Source organism: Lithobates pipiens, unplaced genomic scaffold (genome assembly GCF_037356315.1).
Source record: "Lithobates pipiens isolate NorthernLeopardFrog02 unplaced genomic scaffold, aLitPip1_a1.2 Scaffold_8, whole genome shotgun sequence".
Classification (NCBI taxonomy): Eukaryota; Metazoa; Chordata; class Amphibia; order Anura; family Ranidae; genus Lithobates; species Lithobates pipiens.
The window spans coordinates 172,058,318-172,082,783 of record NW_027507903.1 but is presented as its reverse complement, the minus strand read 5'-3'; the positions used below and the strand labels follow the sequence as shown (position 1 = coordinate 172,082,783).

The 24,466-nt window shown below is 43.1% G+C and overlaps 2 protein-coding genes across 4 annotated transcripts in view; one reads left to right on the top strand and one right to left on the bottom strand.

The window, feature by feature from the left end:
• Positions 1–2,329: 2,329 nt before the first annotated feature.
• ARMC10 (armadillo repeat containing 10) lies at positions 2,330–19,738 on the bottom strand. 2 transcript variants are annotated; one of them, XM_077471777.1, is made up of 6 exons: positions 19,432–19,738; positions 16,154–16,308; positions 14,372–14,506; positions 10,415–10,591; positions 9,143–9,214; positions 2,330–2,904 (listed from the first exon to the last, which is right to left on the bottom strand). In XM_077471777.1, exons 1-6 carry the CDS (start codon positions 19,628–19,630, stop codon positions 2,638–2,640), a joined length of 1,005 nt encoding a protein of 334 aa, XP_077327903.1. In that variant the 5' UTR covers positions 19,631–19,738; the 3' UTR covers positions 2,330–2,637. The 2 variants fall into 2 exon arrangements, with proteins under 2 accessions (XP_077327903.1, XP_077327904.1); XM_077471778.1 differs by having other exon boundaries at positions 19,438–19,738.
• Positions 19,739–19,974: 236 nt separating this feature from the next.
• FBXL13 (F-box and leucine rich repeat protein 13) overlaps positions 19,975–24,466 on the top strand; it is a 234,129-nt gene continuing 229,637 nt past the window's right edge. For both annotated transcript variants that reach the window (XM_077471772.1, XM_077471773.1), the window contains exon 1: positions 19,975–20,138. In XM_077471772.1, coding sequence (XP_077327898.1) covers positions 20,064–20,138 — 75 coding nt within the window. In that variant the 5' untranslated portion in view covers positions 19,975–20,063. The remainder of the gene's footprint in view (positions 20,139–24,466) is intronic.

The window sequence follows — 24,466 nt, the reverse complement described above, 5'->3', positions numbered from 1 at the left end:
GTTTTATAAACCCCTTATATACTCAGGGAAGGATCTTCAGGTAATAAACAGATGAAACAAATCCTCCTACATAAGTTGTACCTGAATTTGTAAGGTGGCCAGAGTTGGGGGGGAAAAAAAAAAAAAAAAAAAAAAAAAAAAAAAAGGGTGGGGTTGGCAGAGCTGAATTTTTCTTTACCTTAAAAAATAAATAAAAATAACACATTCATTAATTCTATGCCTGAAGGTAACCCCCCCCCCCCCCCTTTCGGTGAGCAGCTCCTCCCCATATACTTGAGCCTGATCCTGCAATGTGCATGAGAGCCTCCTCAGTGGCAGAGACACTGCAGCGGTAGACATTGCTCTCAATCACAGCCATTGAGGAGGGAGGGGGGCCGAGCTGCGCTCTGTGTGTCTTAGACACACAGGCAGCTTAGGAATGAGCACACACACACGTGCCCCCAGAGCAAGCTGCTTGCTATGGGAACCACTCACGGGGGGGAGGAACCCAAGAAGAGAAGGATCGGGCTGCTCTGTGCAAAGCCAGTCCACAGCGAAGGTAGGTATAACATTGTTCCCCCCTCCTTTAAAAACACTTAAGCTACATTTTTCAGAGCTCAGTAAAAGGAGAACTCAGAGTGGATTGGAGGGAAGAGGCACACCCCCATTTACACAGGGCCAGAAATGAGGCTGTCAATCTGCTGGAAGGCCCTTGCACGTCACAATTTTTCTGTTGATGTTGGGAAAACTTGTCAGAAGTGATTTATGCTGATAGCGGAGGAATGGAGCTGTGCTCTTAACTGAGATAAGTACATGTATAGAGGATATGTTTTGTTCATATTTTTGAGATTTACAACCACCTTAACCACTTGGGTACCGCGCTATTGCCGAATGACGGCATTAGCGCGGACTTAGATTGCCGGGACTACGTCTATTGACGTCGTCCCGGTTACGAGCGGCCTGCGTGCCCCCTGAGGGGCGCGCGCGGCGCGCTCTGTGATCGGCGAGTCCGTGAGACTCGCCTGATCACCGATCCGTGTAAGGGGTCGATCCCGACCCCTTATCACGTGATCAGCTGTCAGCCAATGACAGCTGATCATGTGATAAAACGGAGCCGGTAACCGGCTAGTATTCCTCCTCGCGCTGACAGCGCGAGGAGAAAAAAAAAAAAGCCGATCGCCGGCGGCCGTGTTCGGGACATCAGTCCCGATCACGGCCAGCAATTCAAGCGGACACCTGCCCCCTGCCAGTGCCCACCTGCCACCCGCAGTGCCATCCTGAAATAAAGTAAGTGCCACCCAGCAGTGCCCACAGTGCCACCCAGCAGTGCCCACAGTGCCACCCAGCAGTGCCCACAGTGCCACCCAGCAGTGCCACCCACAGTGCCACCCAAAATCTGCCTCAAAGGTGCTGCACCCCAGTGCCGCCCATCAGTGCCCAGCAGTGCCGCCCATCAGTGCCCAGCAGTCCCACCTATCAGAGCCACCTATCAGTGCCACCTATCAGTGCCCATCAGTCCCATCTATCTGTGGTACCTATCAGTGCCCATCCGTGCCACCCATCCGTGCCACTTATCCGTGCCATCTTATCTGTGCCCATCAGTGCCGCCTTATCTGTGCCCATCGGTGCCGCCTTAACTATGCCTATCAGTGCCCACCAATGCAGCCCATCAGTGCCCACCAATGCAGCCCATCAGTGCCCACCAATGCAGCCCATCAGTGCCCACCAATGCAGCCCATCAGTGCCCACCAATGCAGCCTATCAGTGCCGCCTAATCAGCGCACTTCAATGAAGGAGAAAAATGACCCGTTTGCAAAATTTTATAACAAACTATTAAAACATGATTTTTTTTTTTTTTGCATCTTTTTTTGTTTGTTTAGCAAAAAATAAAACTCCGAGCTGTAACTAAATACCACCAAAAGAAAGCTCTATTTGTGGGAAAAAAATGATAAAAATTTCATTTGGGTACAGTGTTGTATGACCGCGTAATTGTCACTCAAACTGCATCAGCGCTGAAAGCTGAAAATTGGTCTGGGACTGAGGGGGGTTTAAGTGCCCAGTAAGCAAGTGGTTAAAGCAGATTTGTGGCCACTAATGTAGCCTTCAGCAATCGAGCACACAGGGTAAACTAAGACACAAAAGTACATCTTGGTGCAGCAGCTGGAATCTGGAAGTGTCAAACTTCTGTAACCGCAGATGTCTATGCCCAGACACCAAAAGCAAGCACAGGCAAGTATCTTGCTTTGAAATCCTACATAATTGCATGTTGGTGTACAAGAACTTGAATTCAGGCTACATTTCTCTGAAAAGATTATTTATAATGTTCTTTATTTAAAAAAATAAATAAATAAATAAAAAAAAAAAAGGTCAGCAATAAAAGCATTGCAAATGGATCTTAAATATTCAGAGGCTTTCAGCTGGATTTACTTTGATAACAGTGGGTGTAGAATAGATCAGCCTATTGAAGTAGAGGAGTTATTAAATAAAAAAAAAAAAAAAAAAAAAAAAAAAAAAAAAAACAAGCACATCCTAAAACAAAAACATGAGTGTGCCCTTCCCAAATGTGATTTATAAATGGCATGTACGTGGTAGGCCATACCCAAGCTATAGGATATGCACACATTTACAAAATAAATACTCCGGATAAAGCAAGATCTCTTAATTCAGTTTTTGAGGGCATACAAGTCTAGCCACATGTTCTTTGATGTCTTTATCTGGATGCTGTAATAAGGCTGCCAGATTTCTCTGGAACACTGTCTGGTCTCTGAAGAGAAAGGCATATAAAGAGTAATCTTCATAATGACGTCCATTACTATGCTGTTGTCTGTCCAAGTTCTCAGAAAGATTTGCAGCAAATGTCAGAGCTCTGATAAGAATTTCCCTATTCGTATTGGTGCCAAAAAAATTGGTCAGTGATGATGGTGCCTGCAAAAAAAGAAAAAAAAAAAAGTTAGCCCTTTGCTTCAAACACTACACATCCATGGATACAACAAAGAGAAAACACTGCCTGCCAGTATGGACACACGTTCTAAGCATCTTACAGTTTGGTATTCCTCAGCTCCTATAAAAAAAAAAAAGAAGTGGCTTAAAGCGGGATTCCACCCTAAAGTGGAACCTCCGCTGATCGGAACCCCCCCCCCCCCCCTCCGGTGTCACAATTGACACCTTTCAGGGGGGAGGGGGGTGGAGATACCTGTCAAAGACAGGTATTTTCACCCACTTCCGGGCATAGACTCCCACGGGAGTCTACGCCATTTCCTGCCCTGCCGCGCTGTCTGCTGGGACACACACGGGTCCCAGTGACAGCGCGGAGATCTCCTATTGCGCGGCGCGGCTCACGCATGCGCAGTAGGGAACCGGGAAGTAAAGCCGATTCGCTTTACTTCCTGATTCCCTCACCTCGAATGGCGGCGGCAGCAGCCGAGGCCCGAGCGGTCGATCGGCCTCGGCATCGCTGGAACCCGGGACAGGTGAGTGTCCATTTATTAAGTCAGCAGCTGTAGTATTTATAGCTGCTGGCTTTTAATATATTTTTTTTTTGGGCGGAATCCCTCTTTAAGCCCCATACACACAATCAGATTTTCTGCTGATTCCCTCCCCCCCCCCCCTCTGATTTACCAAAACCATATAATACGAGATCAAACCTTAGGCGTTGCATACAAATTGAAATCAGGCAGGCCCTTGCACTACTTTGTTTTGTAAAATCAGCAGAAAATCTGATAGTGTGTATGGGGCTTTATGGTTGCTTGAGGCAAAGCAGACAGATTCCTACAGTCCTGGTGTTCAAGGTGGAAGATGTCCTAAATGTTGGACCAAAGATGTTTCTTACGCTGGCCATACATGGATCAAAATTTGGTGTCCTAAGCCAGCCTGCCTTTCTCAACACAAAGGAACCCTTTAAATAGTTCCCTGGTCTCGGGGAACCCCTGCTAAAAATTTGAAATCTACAACTCATCATGATGTGTATCATACATTAGTGTGATGGTCATTGGGAAGAATTACCTCCTTACAGCTAAAAAGATCAATGGTGTGAGTGGGAACTTATCTGAGAGGCAGAAATTGCCCAATGCTAAAAGGAACCCCTAACAACCTCTGGAGGAACCCTGGTTGAGAATCACTGTCCTAAGCACTCCCTTTTCGTGGTGACAAAAGTTAAGCTGGCCACACAATTTGTTAATGTGGTGTTCCCGATGAACTCACCAAAATTTTTTACATTGGTGGCCTTCTTTGCCCCTCCCGCTTCTTGACTGACATTGTAACACTGAAAAATCGAAGGAGTTTGATGGAAAATTTTTGGCCACACGATGGCTGCAACCAATTACATACAGCCAGTCTCAGTATAAAAACAGGTGCAGTGGGGGAGTCATTCATCTGTGCTGTATAGCCCACAGGCTAGAAAAAAAAATAATCTAATCCTATATGGCCAGGCTTAGAGTAATTTACAGTTTAACTTTAGGTAAATGGATAAATACAGTTAGAAGGATTTTACATAAACAGTTTTTCTTGCAAATGGAGTTCAGTCAATCTTGAGATTTAGACAACTTTGCCAAATAGCATAGCTAGGTTGGCGACATTAGGTTTCTCTACTGCTGTTAACGAATACAGCTTTGTCCCCAACCTTTCACTAAACAAAGTAAAAGGCATAGTCAGTCTATTGATTTCCAGCAGTGTAAAAGATCATCAGGGCACGGGGATCTGCCCCTCCTTCTCTGTCTATGTGCCATTGTTCAGAGGAATACAGAAGGCCATTATAAAGGATTATTCAGCCATTGATGCTAGGTTCTAGCTACTCATGCATTTTTACATGCATGCCATAATTTAATGAATACTACTGCTTTGGTGGACATAATGTTTATGAGGTAAATAAGAAATCCATTGCTCTGCTGGGCCCTTCCTTTACATCCATCTTGGTTAACTTTGATAAGCAAACTAAATGTGACTGTACAGTGGGGGGAGATATTTGCTCCCCTGCTGTTTTTGTACATTTGCCCACCGACAAAGATATTATCAGTCTAATTTTAAATAGTAGGTTTATTTTAACCACATGCCGACTGGGCCATAGCCGAAAGACGGCTACAGCAAGGTCTGCTTATTCTGGGAGTGCATCCATGGATGTCCTCCCAGGATCTTGCTCCCGTGCACCCCAAGAATATCTGGGACTCTAAATGGCTGCTGACAGCGGCCGTCTACAACGTGATCGATCCGTAAAATGACGGAGCAAGCACTTGTAAACAAACCGGCATTACATCCGGTTCCTCTCTGCCCTCCGTGTACCTATTGGTATGTACCTGTACCTATTTTGGGGTGTAATTTTTGGTATGTACATGCTATGTGTTAGAAATAGTGTATAAATGGACAACTTTGTGAAGAAGAAAAAAACCCACACATTCAAAAGACTTGATATGCCTCATAGATTACATGCTGGGGTGTTTTCTTTAAATAAATAATGGGTCATTTTTTTGGGTGTTAATTGTCCTGGTGCTCCAGGGCCTTCAAAAGTGCAAGAGGTAGTCAAGAAATGATATGTGTAATTTATACTCCTAGAACGCCTGATGGTGCTCCCTGCATGTTGGGCCTCTGTATGTGGCCACAGTGTGTAAAAGTCTCACACGGGGTATCGCCATACTCAGGAGAAGTAGACTGTATTTTGGGCTGCAATTTGTGGTATTCATATGCTGTGCATGAGAAATAACACTTGTGAAAAAAAATAAATAAATAAATAAAAAAGTTTGATTTTGCAAAGAGTTGTGGAAAAAAATAATAATAATACAACTTAAAAAAAAAAAAAAAAAAATCACCATGCCTCTTTCTAAATGCCTTGGAAGGTCTGCTTTCCAAAAAAAAAGGGGGTGATTTGGTGGGTAGGGTGTATTTCTGTTCTGGCTTGTTAGGGTCTCAAGAAATGAGCTAAGCCGTTAGTACATTAGGTGTGATCAATTTTCAGTGATTTGCACCATAGCTTGTGGACTCTAACACAAGCCAAATAATATACACCGATTTGGATTATTTTTACCAAAGATATGTAGCAGTATAAGATTTGGCCAAAATTTATGAAGAAAAATTAGAAAAATTTTTTTTTTTTTTTTTATTTATAGAATTTTCTGTTTTTTTCATTTATAGCGCAAAAAAAAAAAAAACCCAGAGGTGATAAAATACCACCAAAAGAAAGCTTGATTTGTGTGAGAGAAAAAAAATAAAATAAAAAAAAGTCATATGGGTACAGTGTTGCATGACTGAGTAATTGTCAAAGTATGAGAGCACCGAAAACTGAGAAGTGGTCTGGTTAGGAAGGGGGTTTAACCTCCCTGGCGGTTTTCCCAAGTGTGGCTTGGGGTTAAATTTCAGCACCATTAACGGTAACCCTGCGCCACACTCGGGATTGCATTGCAGGATCCTGGTGCGGTATACTTACCTTGCCCCCAGGATCCTGCGATGTCCACCTGCTGTGTTGGTGGGCTCTGTCCTCCACCTGATGCCTCTCTGTGCCGGGCTCCGATGCGGGGGGTCAATTCATAAAAGTGAAAAAAAATCATAATACATACAATACACTGTAATCTTACAGATTACATTACTGTATGAAATCATTTCACATCCCTTTTTTCCCTAGTGCTTTATCCAATGCCCTGCATGCAGTTTTATATGATACATGCTGTTCTTTCTGCCTGGAAACTGGAGATTGTCCATGGCAACCAAAAAGTGTCCCTTTACGTCAAAAGTGGTTTTAGACCAGCTAGAAAACAGAGATAGTAAATTAGAACACTTACAGAGTTGAGCGATAGTGAATTGTGGGCAAATTAATTTTATTATTATTATATAATAATTTTTATTACATTATAATTTATGAATTTTGTGTTTCAAACTTTATCATACCCAGGATATCTACTAGACTCTTGTTTGGACAGATTTATGTGTGTTATTGCTAAGAATTACAGAGGCCTACAATATAAAACGCAAAATAATTGTACCGCTTTGAGAAGCAAAAATCGGACATAATCATACCGCCAGGGAGGTTAAGTGCCCAGTTGTCAACAGTGAGAGAGAATAATAAAAATATCCAGAAAAAAGCAAATCAATTTATAACTTTTTTTGAAATATATTTTAAATTAGTGAAATAAGTATTTGACCCCTTTGCAAAACATTACAAATGCCGCGTACACACGATCGGAATTCAGCTCAAGCGGTCTTGCCTACCCACGGTCACATCAAATTCCGATCGTTTATAACGCAGCGACGTACGACGGGACTAGAAAAAGGAAGTTCAATAGCCAGTAGCTTCTGTCTCGTAGTTGAATCTGAGCATGCGTGATTTTTGGCATATCGGAATTGCATACACACGATCGGAATTACCGATAGAATGTTTTTCCGTCTGGAAAATTGAGAACATGTTATCAATTTTTGGTTGGCGGAAATTCAGACAGCTAAATTCCGATCGAGCATACACACTGTTTCATTTTCCGATGAAAAGCTCTCATCTGTCTTTTTCTGGCCAGAATGCCGATCGTGTGTACTCGGCATTAGTACTTGGTGCCACCAGGTTTGCACACATCTCAGGAGGGATTTTGTCCCACTCCATGTTGCAGATCCTCTTAAAGTCATTAAGGTTTTGAGGCTGACTTTGAACATTCAGCTCCTTCTTATTTTCTATGGGATTAAGGTCTGGAGATTGGTAGGCCACTCCAGGATCTTAACATGCTTCTTCTTGAGCCATTCCTTTGTTGCCATGTGTCATTGTCATGCTGGAACATCCATCCACGACTCATTTTCAATGCCCTGGCTGGAGGAAAGAGGTTTTTACCCAAGATTTGACGGTACATGGCCCCACCCATCGTCCCTTTGATACAGTGAAGTTGTCCTGTCCCCTTAGCAGGAAAACACCCCCAAAGCATAATTTTCCACCTTCATGTTTGACAGTGGGGATGGTGTTCTTGGGGTCATAGGCAATATTCCTCCTCCTCCAAACAAGGCGAGTTGAAGCCAAATAGCTTGATTTTGGTTTCATCTGACCACAACACTTTCACCCAGTTCACCTCTGAATCTTTCAGATGTTCATTAGAAAACTTCAGACATGCCTGTACATGTGCTTTCTTGAACAGGGGGACCTTGCCGGCACCTTGTAGGATTGTAGTCCTTCACGGCGTAATACGTTACCAATAGTTTGCTTGGTGACTTTTTTTGTGGTCCCAGTTGCATTGAGCTCATTGACAAGATTCTCCCGTTTAGTTCTGGGCCAATTCCTCACCATTCTCAAGATCATTGAAACTCCACGAGGTAAGATCTTGCATGGTGCTTCAGACCGAGGGAGATTGACTGTTAATTTGTGTTTCTTCCATTTGCAAATAATGGCGCCAACTGTTGCCACCCTCTCACTAAGCTGCTTGGCAATGGTCTTGTAGCCCATTCCAGCCTTATGTAGGTCTACAATTGTGTCCCGGACATCCTTGGACAGCTCTTTGGTCTTGGCCATGGTGAAGAGACTGGAATCTGATTAATTGCTTCTGTGGACAGGTGTCTTTTATGCAGGTAACAAGCTGAGATTAGAAACCGAGTGCTCCTAATCGCAGTTTGTTACCTGGGTGCCAAAAATCTTGCAGATTGATAGGGGATCAAATCCTTATTTCACTCATCAAAATAATGGAAATCAATTTATAAAACTTTTTTGAAATACGTTTTTTCTGGATGTTTTTGTTGTTATTCTGTCTCTCACTGTTAAAATAAACCTACCATTAAAATTATAGACTGATCATTTGTCAGTGGGCAAACGTACAAAATCCACAGGGGATCAAATTCACCATGGCCATATATATATTTATATTTGAGAAGCATTGTCACCCTAGGCTGCCCTCTTGATTTGGGGTACAAACATGTTCCCTTTCAGCTCAATTACATAGAGAAGAGGGTATTTGTAGTTTACAGATGATCGCCTGGAAAGCGGATATATCATTGCATGATACTAAATTTCTATCAGGATCAACAGATAGTCGTTTTCGGTACTTGTAGAACATGCACCAAGATTTAAAAAATAAATAAAAAACAGCCACTACACTTAGTGGACCAGTAAGCTGCAATATGTTACTGCATTTGGATAGGTCTAACTGGCTGGTTCTGAGAATCACGATCCATAGTTTACCACTATTCATAGCCATGGGAAATATTAACATTTTACCTCGCTAGATAAAAGAACTGTGGTCATTGAAGGGTTTGCTGATAAATTCACAAGAATCTTTAAAGTATGAACCTGCAGAAAGAGAAAGACATTTAAAGAACTATGTCACTATGAACAATATGTAATAGATTTATTTTATATTAAAGTGGAGTTCCACCCAAAAGTGGAGCTTCTGCTTATATGCTTCCTCCCCCGGTGTCACATTTGGCACCTTTCGGAGGGGATCTTTTACACACCAGAGATGAAGAAAAGACATGCATTCCCTTAAGATACTAGCAAGAAAAAAAAAAAAGAAGGTGGCACATTGGTAGCAGGTGTGGTTAATCTGGGCTGGCCTACAGCGTTTTTATTATTCGTTTGCCAGTGTAGTATAACCTGAAGTTTAAAGACTTCCTGTGTCCCTTAATGGATGAGATTAAAACCAAAAACTTATTTTATTGCCATAGGGCTGCAAAGTAAATAAAGCCACTATAGTAATATGTAGGGGAGGACAGAAAAAAAAAACAAACAACAACCCATTTATATAGCTACTAGTATTGTAACTAGGAACGTGTGGTGGCATTATCTATGTTATGGGCGGCACAGTGGTCTAATGGTTAGCACTCTCACCTAGCAGTAAAAAGGGTTGCTGGTTCCAATCCCAAACACAACACTACCTGCCTGGAGTTTGCATGTTCTCCCTGTGCCTGGACGCTAAACGTGTTTCACCAGCATAAACTAATATTCTAGCCATACATGCTCAAACGCCTGATGTGCCTGAACACGGGTGCAAAACGTGACCTTAGGTCTGGCATACACGGAGCAAATTTCCCCATCAACACAGACAGTTTGATGAAACAAAAATCCCTCCTGCCGAGTCATTGACTTGTACCGGCAGGAGGGTAGGGAAAGCTGTCCACACCAGAGAAGACAGTGCTTATTGCTAGCAGTTATAGCAGCCGCTAGAAATAATCGCAGGTAAAACCCAGCATGCTGGTTGTATCAAGTTGATCAATCGATCAACCTAGTACATTCAACCTTCCCATAGATGTTTTGAATTTCAGCTAGTTCCTCCTGAACCGGACAGGGTTCAAACCATATATGGGCTGCCTTAGGCAAATTTATTTAAGCAGCTTTTCTCCTGCAAGGAGAACAATGTTCAGGGGAGGCCTTACTTGAAAGGTTATGAAAACCTAAAAGATACAGACTGTACTAAAGTAAACTACAAGAAAACATAACATTTACAAATAACCCGCTCATGTGAGCCAATATTAGTCTGTGAATGTTACATACCTTGGTAGCTTCCTCTCCATCCACCAGTAGAGTGAAAAAGCAGGGGATGTAATCTTTCAGGTAGTCATGGTAGTTATTGGTGACTGACATATTAATTGCCAATCTTAAACCAGCCAGTTGCACTTCAGAATTCAATGAAGACGATTTAATATCATTACACACATCATAAAGGAAATCCTGTGGAAAATAAAGCAACGTTTCTTAGCCACGCTAAGCATGATTATGATATTATAACAAATCCAGGTTTCCTGCTTTATTTCATGTCCCACTAGAATAGAAGCAGTCACCTGCAACTAGAAGGATATTTTGCATTAGCACTAATACATGCATCGTAAAAAAATAAAATAAAAAAAAGTGTATTGCAATCATTATGCATTGTTACATGCTGCGGTTCACTATAAAACAGGTGCGCTCTATAAATGCATAGGAGTGCCACTACAAATGAATGGCACTGCAATGCATCACAGCATGTGCATTTCAGTAACATGCATGTTTTACCATGTTACCAAAACACAAGTGTGTGAAAAGGTCAGATCCTGTAACTGTTATGTTAAAGTTCTAAAAATAGGAGTTTGAGAAATAGTGGTACCATTTCCGATTTCCTTCTGAAAATGCTAGTTAACTGGCAAGCTGGCCCTCTGGTTTCAGAATTCAAAACATGCAAATCAGGAAAGGCAGAATAAAGACAAAAGTCCTTATCTGCAAATCTGTTCTAGGTTATGGACTAAGGCAGTCTTCAAAAAAGGTGTAAATTTCTTTTTCTGCAACCACGGGTTGCAGGAAAGAAATTTGCATGATTCCTCCATCAATACAGACAGTGCTGACAAGGGAATCCCCCCTGCCGGGCAATTGTCTGCTCCTGGCAGGGGATGGGGGGGCGGGGAGCCGTTCCCAAAAGGAGTAGACAATGATTAAATCGCTATAGCAGCCGCTAGCAATAATCATAAGAAAAGTTGATCAACTTGGTACATTCAGCATATCCATTAATGGTTAGAATCTCGTTCAGTTCCTTCTCAACCAGCGATAGATTTTTTTTTATAAAAAAAAGTTTAAGGACGCGGCCGTGCTAAGAGGTATCTTTTATTTCACACACGACACTTGATATAGTAACAGGGACCTGTGACATAGGTATAACTGTAATTCAATAATTTTTATGTTGTGTATCACACCCAAAAATGAAAGTTATGATCTGTATGCACTTTGAACCAAATAAAACCTGTTGATAAAAAAAAAAAAAAAAAAAAAAAAAATATATATTATATATATATATATATATATATATATATATATATATATATATATATATATATAATAAAAAGGGAGCGTAAGGCTTTTTCTCTAAAAATTCCTAAATCCCACTAATTGTTATTTGAACACAGTGAAAAAAAAAAACTAAATATGTATAAAAAAAAAATATATCTAAAATTAATGTATAAAATCGGTAATATTCAAGGGTTATACACAAAAACTAGTACATAATTCAGTCCAATACTGTACATAAAAAAAAAAAAAATACCATAAAAAGTCCCATGTGCAAATCTAGAGTTTTCACATTCTTCATGCGTTTTACGAAGGAGTGACATCAAAACACGCAACTGTAGCAAGTGCACCAATATCCCAGTGTTCTCTAGGCTTTACTCCACCGTGTGTAATTAGTATAAGTGCACTCTCACCTTCATTCATGGACCTCAAATGGTTTGAGAGGTCTAATAAGGCTTTAAACTCTGGTTCTCATCGGCAGCATCGATAATCTTCTTCCCTTCTATCCATCAAGGGTTAAGGCTCAAAAGTAATATGTATAAAAGATACAAATAGCATAGTATATTCAACCATTTACTGACAGTATAAAAAGTAAAAATCCACTCACATTAAAGAGGAGGTCCACCCTAAAGTGGACCTTCCACTCATTGGAATCCTCCCCCCCTCCGGCGCCACAATTGGCACCTTACAGGGGGGAGAGGGGTGCAGGTACCTGTACAGTACAGGTATCTGCACCCACTTCCGGCATAGATTCTACAGCAGGTACGCCCCTTTCCGCAGAATCTACGCCCCTTTCCGAAAGTCCCCCGCTGCCTGCTGGGAAACATACGGATCCCAGCGACAGCGGGGACCATCCTTATTGCGCAGCGCGACTCGCGCATGCGCAGTAGGGAACCGGGAAATGAAGCCGAAAGGCTCCACTTCCTGATTCCCATACCCAAAATGGCGGCGGCAGCACCCGAGAGACGATCGAGAGATCGGCTTCGGGTGCCGACATCGTGGGCGCGCTGGGCGGGTAAGTGTCACCATTTTAAAAGTCAGCAGCTGCAGTATTTGTAGCTGCTGGCTTTAATAATAAAAAAAAAAAAAAAAAGCCAGAACTCCCGGCGGACTCCCGCTTTAAAACAAAGAACTTCAGCTCTGTAATGTACAGCAGCAATAGGATAGTACACAGGCTGAATGTCAGGTGGTAAAAAAAAAAAAAAACCCACCACACAACCCCACGTCCGACATTCGGCCCGTGTATGCATGTCATTCTGTCTGACAGAAGCCAGCCTCTGTCGGACGAGCATGCTGGAAAACCAGCATCCGACCAACTTCCAATCAGTGCTCTCAGCCAATGGCAGACAGTGTTCTGATGGGGGCGTCCTCCTGTCAGAACACAACAGCTCAGCGGGGGGAGATCGCTGAACTAACCTAGTCTCACCTACTTAAGCTCTCCTACTACAGCTCGAATCTCCCGAGAGCTCCACTCTGGCCAGCATGGTGACATCACAGACTCACCTTACTAACGCATTGCGTCTGAGAGAATGGTCTCAGTTTTGTGTTTTCATGTCCCTCCGCAGTGAACGCATGAAGAATGTTAAAATTCTGGGTTTGAAAATGGGACTTTATGCTCTCTTTCATATGAAGTTTGGGACTGAATTTTATAAACTATATTTTCTTTATAACACTTGAATCTTAGTGATATTCGTTCATTAATATTTAGAGATTTTCACTGTGTTTAAATAATTATTGGGATTTAGGAAAATCATGGTTATAGTTTTAGAAAAAGCACAGTTTTTTTATTTATTATTTATTTACACATTTAGTTTTGGTGTTGAGTTGGTGATTAAAAGGGGGTGGAAGTGGCTTTTTTCAGTTTATAGGTTCTTGTGAGTGTAGGGACATATTAATATTATTTTTATAAATGGTCCTTAGGTGTACCTGCCAGGACACACAAGTAGCAGAAGATAGTGATGCACCAAAATGTTGGCCACTGAAAACAGGGTTTTCAGCGTTGTGCCGAAAGCAAAAAAAGTGCTTATAATGGCTGCAGAAGACACCAGTGATTTTGTCATTTCACCTTGCTTATGGTATTTTTCATAGGTCATATGAATCAAAAATGCACCACAGCTGCATTTTCTCTTGCTGCATTTTCAATGCATTTCAAACGGGGAGGTGCGTCTTTGTGCGGTTTGCCAAATATGCAGCAAGCAATATTTTTAACGCCACTTCAAAAAGGTGACGATAATGACCGACAAATTCATATTCATGATATTAATTAAAAAGTTGAATACAATTATTTGTTAAAATACACAAATATCTTTTTAACAACCGTCAATTTCAGTTTTGGCCAAGTGCATCCTGAATGTTCGGCTTTGGCACCAAAATTTTCATTTGGGTGGACCACTAGTAGAAGATAAGCAGAATTCTGAGCTGGGGCTGATGATCGGTATGGGGAGCAATGAAGCAGCAGGGAAAGTCACAGAGGACGGAGTAGAAGTATGAACTGTCTGACAGAGCCTCATGGAGAAGACCATTACACAAGTGAGGGATGCCCAGCTGGAAAAATCCACAACGGTTATATTTCTAATATTTGGATTACCAAAATCAGCTATACAAGTTACAGCAATCATGACATTTTAGATGAAAATGAATGTTTGTATCGCCAACAAATATAAATACGGAAGGGTAATCCTGAGTAAAGTATCTCACCTTTATCTGTTCCTGATTTTGCAAGTTCATACTTAAATTGTTGAGTGCATTCAATGCTTTTGTCTTTATTTTTGGACTTGGATGCAAAAGGAATCTGCCAATTATCTCAATGCCATTGAAGTTTCGAATTATATCCTAGATAAAATCAATAAAAAGGGGGGGGGGATAAGAACAGTAAAAAAACATTTTAATACATTGATTTTATTCAGAACTTTATTAAATTAAGGATACAGAGTAAGAAAACTTTAAAGGGAGCGTGATATGAACGTATAGTGTAGTCTACATTGTTTTCTGCTGGAAACATATGGTCAAAAGCAGTCAGCCAGATGAACATTCAAAAAGATATGGCAACAATCTAAACCAGGGGTCTCCAAACTGCAGCCCATGGGGCACCAATTCCTCCCACCGACACCAATGATGGGGCACTATTCCTCCCATTGACACCAACAATGTGGCATTGTTTTTTCCCCACTGACATTGGGACCTTTTCTTCTCCCAATGGCCACAGTGTGCCCCTCTTAAAGTCTGAGGAACAGTAAACTGGCCCTTTGTTTACAAAATTTGGAGACCTCCTGATCTAAAGCATGACTCATTGAAAGTTTCATTCACTTTTAGTACCATTTTTTCCTGGTGCTTTTCATTAGCCCAATGCCAAACAATAAGCTTTTCCCCAAAACACAGGTCTGTATAGAGCTCCATGCTCTAAGGCTAACTAAAGCCCAATAGTACATGTGTTTTTCCCCAAAACACAGGACTGTATAGAGCTCCATGCTCTAAGGCTAACTAAAGCCCAATAGTACAGATATACTCAGTTTATGGAAAAATGCAGCAAGGCTAAAGACAACCAAAACCCTCTATACACTGTGCAAATGACCAGCACAAGGAACCGGCTAAAATTCGCTCTGTGGGTGAACCTGCCATCCCCGATCCATTCAACAAATGTCAATTATTCAAAGGAGCCTAATGGAAAATTTTGTCCGTACAGCTGCTGCTCGTGTTCAGACATTTTGACAGCCGGCGGGGCTGGTAGAGATAGTAAGCAAAAGATAAAATTGAATTCTACATGATGGTTATGGGCAGTGGATTGATAGTCTTCTGTATATTCAGGATGGTGTGAACAAAAACATGTCCTATAACTATAGATTTCATAGTTAGCACATAATAGACCCATGCTTTGTCTAGGTAATAAGACAATGTAAAATATTCATTTCATGGCTGAAAATATGGATTTGTCTTCTAACTTTTTTTAAATCTTGCCAAATCCTTTAAATAAATCTAAAGAAAATAGAACAAGAATTCCAAATTTCCCAGTCACTTGAAATGTGTTTAATACCAAAAGTAATTGTGTACTAATAGGAGTGTTGTTCAACAATTTCTACATATGGCCATGATTTGAGGCCTTTTCACCCAACTGTTCCAATCAGGTCTGCGGACCTGATCGGACGGTCCATTCACCCCTATGGACTGGCGGGTGTAAATGGACTTGTGTCTGTTTACACCCATCTACCTCTGATCAGTTCTGCCAAAAACAGGAAGGGGGATCGGTTCTTCTCCATGTAGGCGGATCGCAGGGCAGCTGTCCATAGGGCAGAGTGAACTCTGCTCAGTTTATGCAGAGCAGACACAGACAGACACGGTCCCGTCATCTGCCCTGATAAGCAGGGGGATCAGCAGACAAATCCAATGCTGATCAAAGCAGAAGGCTCCCATCTGAAAAGGGACCCAATGTTCTGGTCAAAAAGTCACATGACTTTTACAGACTGGAGAGCCTCTTTGACTTACATTATTAGTTGAAAAAGCTGCACTGTTACAGAGTGTAACTAAGGCCTGCTCTTGAACTGAAGAATCATTAGTGTTGCTGTCAAGCATTTCAAGGAGTGCTTTCAGATGGTGTGGTTCCAAGTTGCTTGCTGATGTAGGGATGTTTTCTATCTGGGCTGTTAAAAAAAACAAAAAAAAACATTAATGGACAACTGTGACACACATGATGAATTCTGACCATGTTTTGCTTAATGCACTGATTTCCCATAATCATCCACTCCATCTAGTGGCCTTAATACAGTATTTTTTCCTAAATTACTTTAATCAGAGAAAAAAAAATACCACATTATGGCCACTAGATGGTGCACATGATCATAGGAAATCACTGTTTTAATAAGAAGACTTTTCCCTAAAACTCACATCAGCAAGAATCTCCAGATGAGGATATGAAAGTGTCAGCTTTTTGGTTTAGTTAACCATTTTGTTTTCCATTTCCTGGTTTCTCTGAAGGCAGTGGTGACATTGCTCCAGCCAGAGATGCCTCCCTGGGAGAGCAATGTCACCACTGCCTTCAGGGAAATCTTGTATCTAAACGGCAAGAGCTCATTACCATACTGCGCATGTGCCAGATAAGTCTCAGGCATCTCAATTTGCACCTGTTCTGTACAAAATGTCAGTCATTTGCTAGTAAGGAAAAAAACAAAACACACCAGTCAGGTTTTTATTGCTGCGTCATTGTAAGGGAGATTCACCCTTTTTATATTTGTCTTAGTAACCATTGTCATCAAAAGTAAAAGAAAACCCCAAATTGGAGTGGTCACCAAGACACAAATAGAGGAAATCTTCCAATGTTCTGGTGACAACCAGGGATTTCCTCTCACTTCCTCATATACAGGGGATGGACAAAAATATGGACACACCAGGTAAGAACAAAATCGTTACCCAATGTGGTGTTGGACTGCATTTGGCATCCAAGACTGCCTGAATTCTCCTGAGAATTGACAAATATAAGTCTTGGATGGTGGATAATTGAATCTGACTCAACTCTTCATGTAAAAATCATTCCCGTTACATCGATTCCAGAGGTGGAAAACAAGCTCAAACCTTGGTTCTGAGAAATTGAGCTTAGAATGCAGCGCCCAGAGGGAAGGTGTGAGACTTCGTCTGCATGCTCATCAAACCACGGTTTGACAGCACCAGCTGTGTGAGTGGGAGCATTATGGTCCTAGTAAATGATGCCATCTTCAGGAAACAATGTCTGCACCACGGGGTGCACATGATCAGCCCAACTTTGTACATAGTCACTGCCAGTGACTACCTGTCAAGGGGATGATGGGGCCTGCAGAATACTAACATATGGATGTCCAAAACCACGACTGTGCCGCCACCATTGCATTACTGTTGGCACAAGAAAGTCCTAAGCGTGGGATGGTGTTTGTCATATGTAAACACAGCCGGCAGTTCGGAACAGTGTAAAGCTTGATTCAGACTATGGTACAGTCTTCCATTGATAGATATCCACGAATTATGGATGTTGCACCACCCTCTTCTGATTATTACTATTGGTCATACATGACTTTGTATTACTAGCAGCACACGCAGCGAATGACAAAAGTGAGGCTTCCCATTTGTTAGCTGGGTGTCTCATCACACCCAAGCAAAAGAATGTGAGGAAAGTGGGGGGGGGGGGGGGGGGGTGGCACAGCCTTTTAGGCCCCCCTTTCCCTTATGGGTCTGTGGCAGTAGGAGTTTCAAGCCACCCACTGAATGATTTCACTGGAGGGGGTTGCGATACGTCAAACAAAGTCCACTGATTGGGAATGTTTTTGTGGGGGGTCCTCTGGGATAGGTCATTCAAGGTCACCTGACCACCCAGAAATTCCCAGGACCCCTATTTAATCAGCGGGGGGGTCTTTGCCAGTCACCAGAGGGATATTTGCAAATCATGTGGCGTTTCCATGATTGTGTCAAACCCCTGTACCTCTGGAATGTGAAATATAATCTCCCCAATGGGACACAGATTCCAAAAAAAAAAAAAAAGTTGGTGAGTTATAACCCTCTTTTACCCTAGCCAAAAATGAAGAAAAAAAAAAAAAAAAAAAAAAAAAAAAGGTTGTCTTCAGTTCTACTCCTAGGTCACACACACACACACACACTCACGCACGGTGTTTAGTCCATGGGTGGCAAATTCTGAAATTTTCATGCAAGTGGGAGGTAGAGGTACAGGGTCCAGCCCTATTGCCTGCTGCCTATCAAAGCCAATGACAGCCTGAAATAGGCTGGGGCTGGATGATGTACCAAGTGGATCACGCATGTAGGGTGGTAGGTGTTCAGGGAGGTATTGTGTCCTTGGCTTACATCCAGAACCACGTTTTACAGCGTCCATCCAAGAGCATCAAGACTGGGCACATACATGGTCGGATTTCCTACTAGGCACTAAAGATATGTCCCTACAGTCGCCCTTCCCGAAGGGGCACCTGTCTGTATGAGGTTTGCCTTTAACAACCTTTTCGCTGCCAGGTCTGTACATCGTATGGACCTGATAGCAGGGGGAGCTACGCATAAAAACGTTGTTTATAATACATGTTACAAATCGCCACGCACTCTAGAATAAAATCAATAATTCCAGCACAAGACCTCCTCCAGAACACTAAACTGATGACAATAGGCATGGGAGGCATCACCTATAGAAACGAGTACTGGAGGATGACGCCATTTCACAGGCGCACATAAATTTAAAGGGTTGATGTGTTGGGTATCTATTTACTCTGTGCGACCACGTCTTTTATATTTTAACAAAAACGTGGGTAGTTTATTGCACATGTGTTTTTTTTACTGAAATGTTGCCTTTTCTTTGCAGTTATTTAAAAAAATAAAATAAAATAGGGGGGAGGGGGAGGGAGATGGTCTTACCAGCTCTTCAGAATTCTCTGCCTATAGGCTCTCTGGCCCTGGGCACACAGGGGCTAAATGATGCACAGCACTGCCCCTACACTACACCCACCACCGGAGGGCGCACCTTATACACAGGATAACACATGACTGCTGGTGCTACTACTTCCACATCATTTCTCCTGTGGATAAATGAGTCTGCTGGGAATGTAGTCTCAGGAGTTCAAAAGCATTCAGATGAATAGTCCAGCATGATGCAAGTACCAGCACACATAATCCCTCCCCTCACACACACACACATATATATATATACATATATATATATATACACACACACCATCACATGCTCTGCAGGGAGCCCAGCAGAAATGAGGGATGTGTTTTGTAGTTCACCATGAACACAGTACCTGTACCTCCTGACTGAACTCTCTGCACTACAGTCATGTTGGACACTTTCTCCAGTAACCTTCCTCCTGTCACATGCTGATTCTTCTTCTTCTCCTTACTGGCCAGGGCTCTGTAGGCACAGTAACACAGCCCAGCCCCCACAGCCAGCCCTAGGAGGCCCCTGGTCATACTCCCAGCCGCTAACACTCTGCGTTCCATCTCTCCTCTACAACTTCCGGGGTACAGCGTGCGACCGGGGTGGGCGAACAGACTGGGTGTGGGAGGGGCAGCTGAGGAGGCAGCAAAGACATCTGATGGGCAAACGTCTAGAAGTGGGCGTGTCAGTACTGGAACAGAAAGAGCGTGGGAGGAGCTGCTGAAGAGAGGGCGAAGACTTGTGGTGGCCTTGTTCCTAGAAGTTGGGCGTGGTCATACAACTGCAGACTGAGTGTGGGAGGGGCTGATGGGGAGGGAGGCGGGGACTTCTGGTCGGCTGTGTTCTAAGAGTGGGCGTGTCTGTTTGAGCAGAGACAGGGTGTGGGCGTGGCTGTGGAGGCGGAGACTTTTCGCAGGCTTGTTTCTAGGAGACAAGCGGAGGGGACGCTACTCCCCGAAGTGCAGGCGGCGATCGGTCGGACCCAACACTGGGATTATGGCTTCTCTGCGGAATGCAGGCGGCCCGCTCCGGAGCTACATCAGGCAGCACAGCCTGCCCCAGATCTACGAGGTAACCTGTGTCCGCAATCACTGCACTGCCTGGAACTTCCATTCCGGGACGCGGGGTGTAACTGCCAGCCCCGGGAGGGCATGTAACATTCCTGGGGCTCGTGTCTATCGGAATTCTGTCACCAGCTCAAGGCTACGTGACACCTGCTTTACCTGCAATTCACCTCAATAGGAGAACCTACCTCCGATCCCATGACATCCGCACTCTGAGCTGTCTGTGCTCCACTTTATGTGATCAGCAAATATGAAGTCCCGTATATGTGTGTTATACATATACTTCTATCAGAGGCATAACTAGAACCTTCGGGGCCCTGGGGGAAGAAACCATGAAGGGCCCCCCTGACCCCTCCACTGATCCCGGGCCCTTTACTTCCATACCGGGTGGCCAGGCCCCTTTATTATGGTCCTACAGCGAGACCCTTTCACATGTTCTCCAGAGGGCCCCATTGCCACCTTTTCTTCAAGCCAAACCCAAAACACTTTAGTATTGCTTTTTTCTTTTTGTAGTATGCAAAATGCATAACATTTTTAATTAAGGATTTAAACTCAAGAGTCCCCTTTTACATTACAATTCACAGAGTTCCCCCTTACATCTGAATCTGCAGAGTTCCCCCTTACATCTGAATCTTCAGCGTTCCCATTTACATCTGAATCTTCAGCGTTCCCATTTACATCTGAATCTTCAGAGTTCCCCCTTACATCTGAATCTGCAGAGTTCCCCCTTACATCTGAATCTGCAGAGTTCCCCCTTACATCTGAATCTGCAGAGTTCCCCCTTACATCTGAATCTGCAGAGTTCCCCCTTACATCTGAATCTTCAGAGTTCCCCCTTACATCTGAATCTTCAGAGTTCCCCCTTACATCTGAATCTGCAGAGTTCCCCCTTACATCTGAATCTGCAGAGTTCCCCCTTACATCTGAATCTTCAGAGTTCCCCCTTACATCTGAATCTTCAGAGTTCCCCCTTACATCTGAATCTGCAGAGTTCCCCCTTACATCTGAATCTGCAGAGTTCCCCCTTACATCTGAATCTGCAGAGTTCCCCCTTACATCTGAATCTGCAGAGTTCCCCCTTACATCTGAATCTGCAGAGTTCCCCCTTACATCTGAATCTGCAGAGTTCCCCCTTACATCTGAATCTGCAGAGTTCCCCCTTACATCTGAATCTGCAGAGTTCCCCCTTACATCTGAATCTGCAGAGTTCCCCCTTACATCTGAAACGGCAGAGTTCCCCCTTACATCTGAAACGGCAGAGTTCCCCCTTACATCTGAAACGGCAGAGTTCCCCCTTACATCTGAAACGGCAGAGTTCCCCCTTACATCTGAATCTGTAGAGGTCCCCTTTACATCTGAATCTACAGAGGTCCCTTTACATCTGAATCTGCAGACTCTGATGTAAGGAAGAACACTGAAAACTTGGATCTACAGACGGAACTCTACTGTCCCCTCAAAAGTCTCCCCTTAAATTGCAATCCACAGAGTTCCCCTTTGCATCTGAATCCACTGAATTCCACATTAGATCTGAATCTGCAGAGTTCCCCTTTACATCGGAATCTGCAGACTCTGATGTAAAGGAAAACTTTAAGGAATCAGATTTAAGGGAGAACACTGAAAATTCTGATGTACAGACGGAACTCCCATGTCCCCTCAAGAGTCCCCCTGTTAATTACAATCCACAGAGTTGCCCTTTAAATCTGAATCCACAGAATTCCCCTTTATATCTGAATCTGCAGAGTTCCCCTTTACATCTGAATCTGCAGACTCTGATGTAAGGGAAAACTTTAGGGAATCTGATTTAAGGGGGGACACTGGAAACTCTGATCCGCAGAAACCCCCTTACATCGAAGTCCTCAGAGCCCCCTTTAATCAGAGACTGCAGAGCCCCCCCCCCCCCCCCCTTACATCTGAGTCTACAGAACTTACACTTACACTATAAGAGGGATCTCTGTGGACTCTAATGTAAAGGGGAACTCTGATGTAAGGGGTGGTATGGAAACCCTTCTTCAAAGGAGGGGGATAGGGGCTATGATGTAAGGGGAAATGCTGTGGACTCTGGTGTAAAGGGAAACTCTGATGTTAGGGGGTCTCTGCTCACAAAAGCCCCCCTCCCCCCGTACATCACAGCCCGCAGATCACCCCTTACATCTGAGATTAGTGTACTGGGAGGCAGGAAAGAGAAGGGAGGGAGGGGGGAGACTTCACTCACAGACTGGATGGATGTTTAGCTCAGTCATCAAGGATGGGGCATCGGTAGTCTTCACCTAGACACCGCACATCTGCTGGGATTTAAACGCCCTGCCCATATATCCCCTTTTCCAAGGCACAGCACTGCTGGGATTAGAGTGTGGGAGGGGCAGACACAGGAGGAGAGGGGCGGGAGGAGGAGGAGCAGATCAGATCCCCTCTCCTGTCTGTGCGAGATCCTGCTGGTTTCCCTTTGATGCTGCTTCAAACTGGCCATGCTAGGCATGGAGACAGATCTGACTCAGCATGGTCAGTTTGTATCTCTTCTCCTGATTTTGGAGTACAGGATGCTGCATCTATAGCCCCATAGTCACATTCAACTGCCATGCCCCTCTCCAGCTCTCCACAGAGTGACTGACATGTAGAGGAGCCACGCTGTCTGCAGAGTATGATGTTGGCGTAAACCACTGAGAGTCCACTGCAGGCTCCACCTTTATTTAGGAGACAACAGCAAAAAAAAAAAAAAAAACAGCTGAAAATGTATCTACTTTTTTTTTTTCTCATATACACCCTAAAGGCTCGTACACACATAAGAAAATCGGGCAAACACTTTCATCCAAAGAATTGTCGTACAATTTTCATATAGTGTGTATACAACTTTCAACAGCTGATTCCAAATTTTCGTACAAAAATTCCCGAAGGGTCGAACTCCAAAAATGTTCTCCTACGGGAACAGAACAATTTTCGTTCAATGTGTACCGTTTTTGTACGACTTTTGTACAAGAAAAATCAGAAAAGAAAGACTGCGTATGATCAGAAACAATAAACAACAAAAAAAGCCTTTGTCGTACGAGAATATTCGTAAGCATTTGTGTACGAATTTTTTCATCGATTCTGACTTGCATGTTTTAAATCTTTCCGACTGAATCAATTCCTATTGGGAAAACCGTTCCGGCGGACCAAATACGACGCAAGGGCAGATATTGGCTACTGGCTATTGAATTTCCTTTTCTAGTTCCGTCGTACGTCATCGCGTTAGAAACAAACAGACTTTGGTGTGATCATGTGTAGGCAAGTCCGTTTCAGCGGAACTCAGTTGGAAAGACCGTCAGATTTTATTCTGATGGAAGGTCCGGTCGTGTGTATTCAGCATTACTGGCCAGACCACCAGCTGAACTGTATTTTAGTTTGTCATTGATTTTGACAGGCTGCTGGTAGTGGCCTGTGCCACCTGGGCACTGAAATCTGCTCAGTACAAAAAAATTAAAAAAGATATAATTACAGCAACAGAGGTAGATCCTCTTATCCAGCTTATATACAACATTTGTACAATTTTTATATAACGAAAGTTGAAAAAAAATAAAATCACGTACAACTGAGTGACATAAGTATGCACACCGGACTAAAGAGCGCATAAACAATCCAAGCATCAGATGTGGGAAAACCAAGGGCCGAGCGTGCAGACCTTCAAATAGATCAGGAGGAGAAGAGGACAAGAATCTAAAAAAAAAAAATAAGACAGAGAAGGGAAAAGGAAAGAAGTAGATTATGAAAAAAAAAAAAAAAAGTAGAAGGTGATAGAGCCCAATACCATTAGGAAGAGAATGAGGAAGAAAAAAAAAGGGGGGAGGGGGGTCGAACTATTCTGACAGGGTATGCCTAGAGGGAGCGATCAAGGGACATAGTCATTTCAGTTACCAATTTGTAACATGTTTTTCAATTAATCCAAATTAGAGAAATCTATCCAGATAAGCCAAAGAACGGTGTTGACAATGTCGTTATCTGAAGCCAACATCTCTTCCATGCACATGATGTTGTTTACAGTGCAAACCCACATGGACAGCATGGGGGGGGGGGGGGGGGGGGGGTGTAAGTCGTTCTCCAGAATAGGAAAAAAAAAAAGTTGTCTAGCTGCCAACAGGAAAAAACGCAGCAAATTACAACAGAGCAACTGAGCCTGGGAGCATGGAGAGGAGCGCCATTGGCATTGATTGATTATACAGGGCCTCATGTATGAAGAAAAACTGGGACCAAAAGGGTTGAATCATATTACAATCCCACCAAGTGTGGAGATAAGGTTCCCTCAGCTGATCCACATCGCCAACAGGTAGGGGGGCGATGGTAATTTTTTTAGTAGGGAATGTG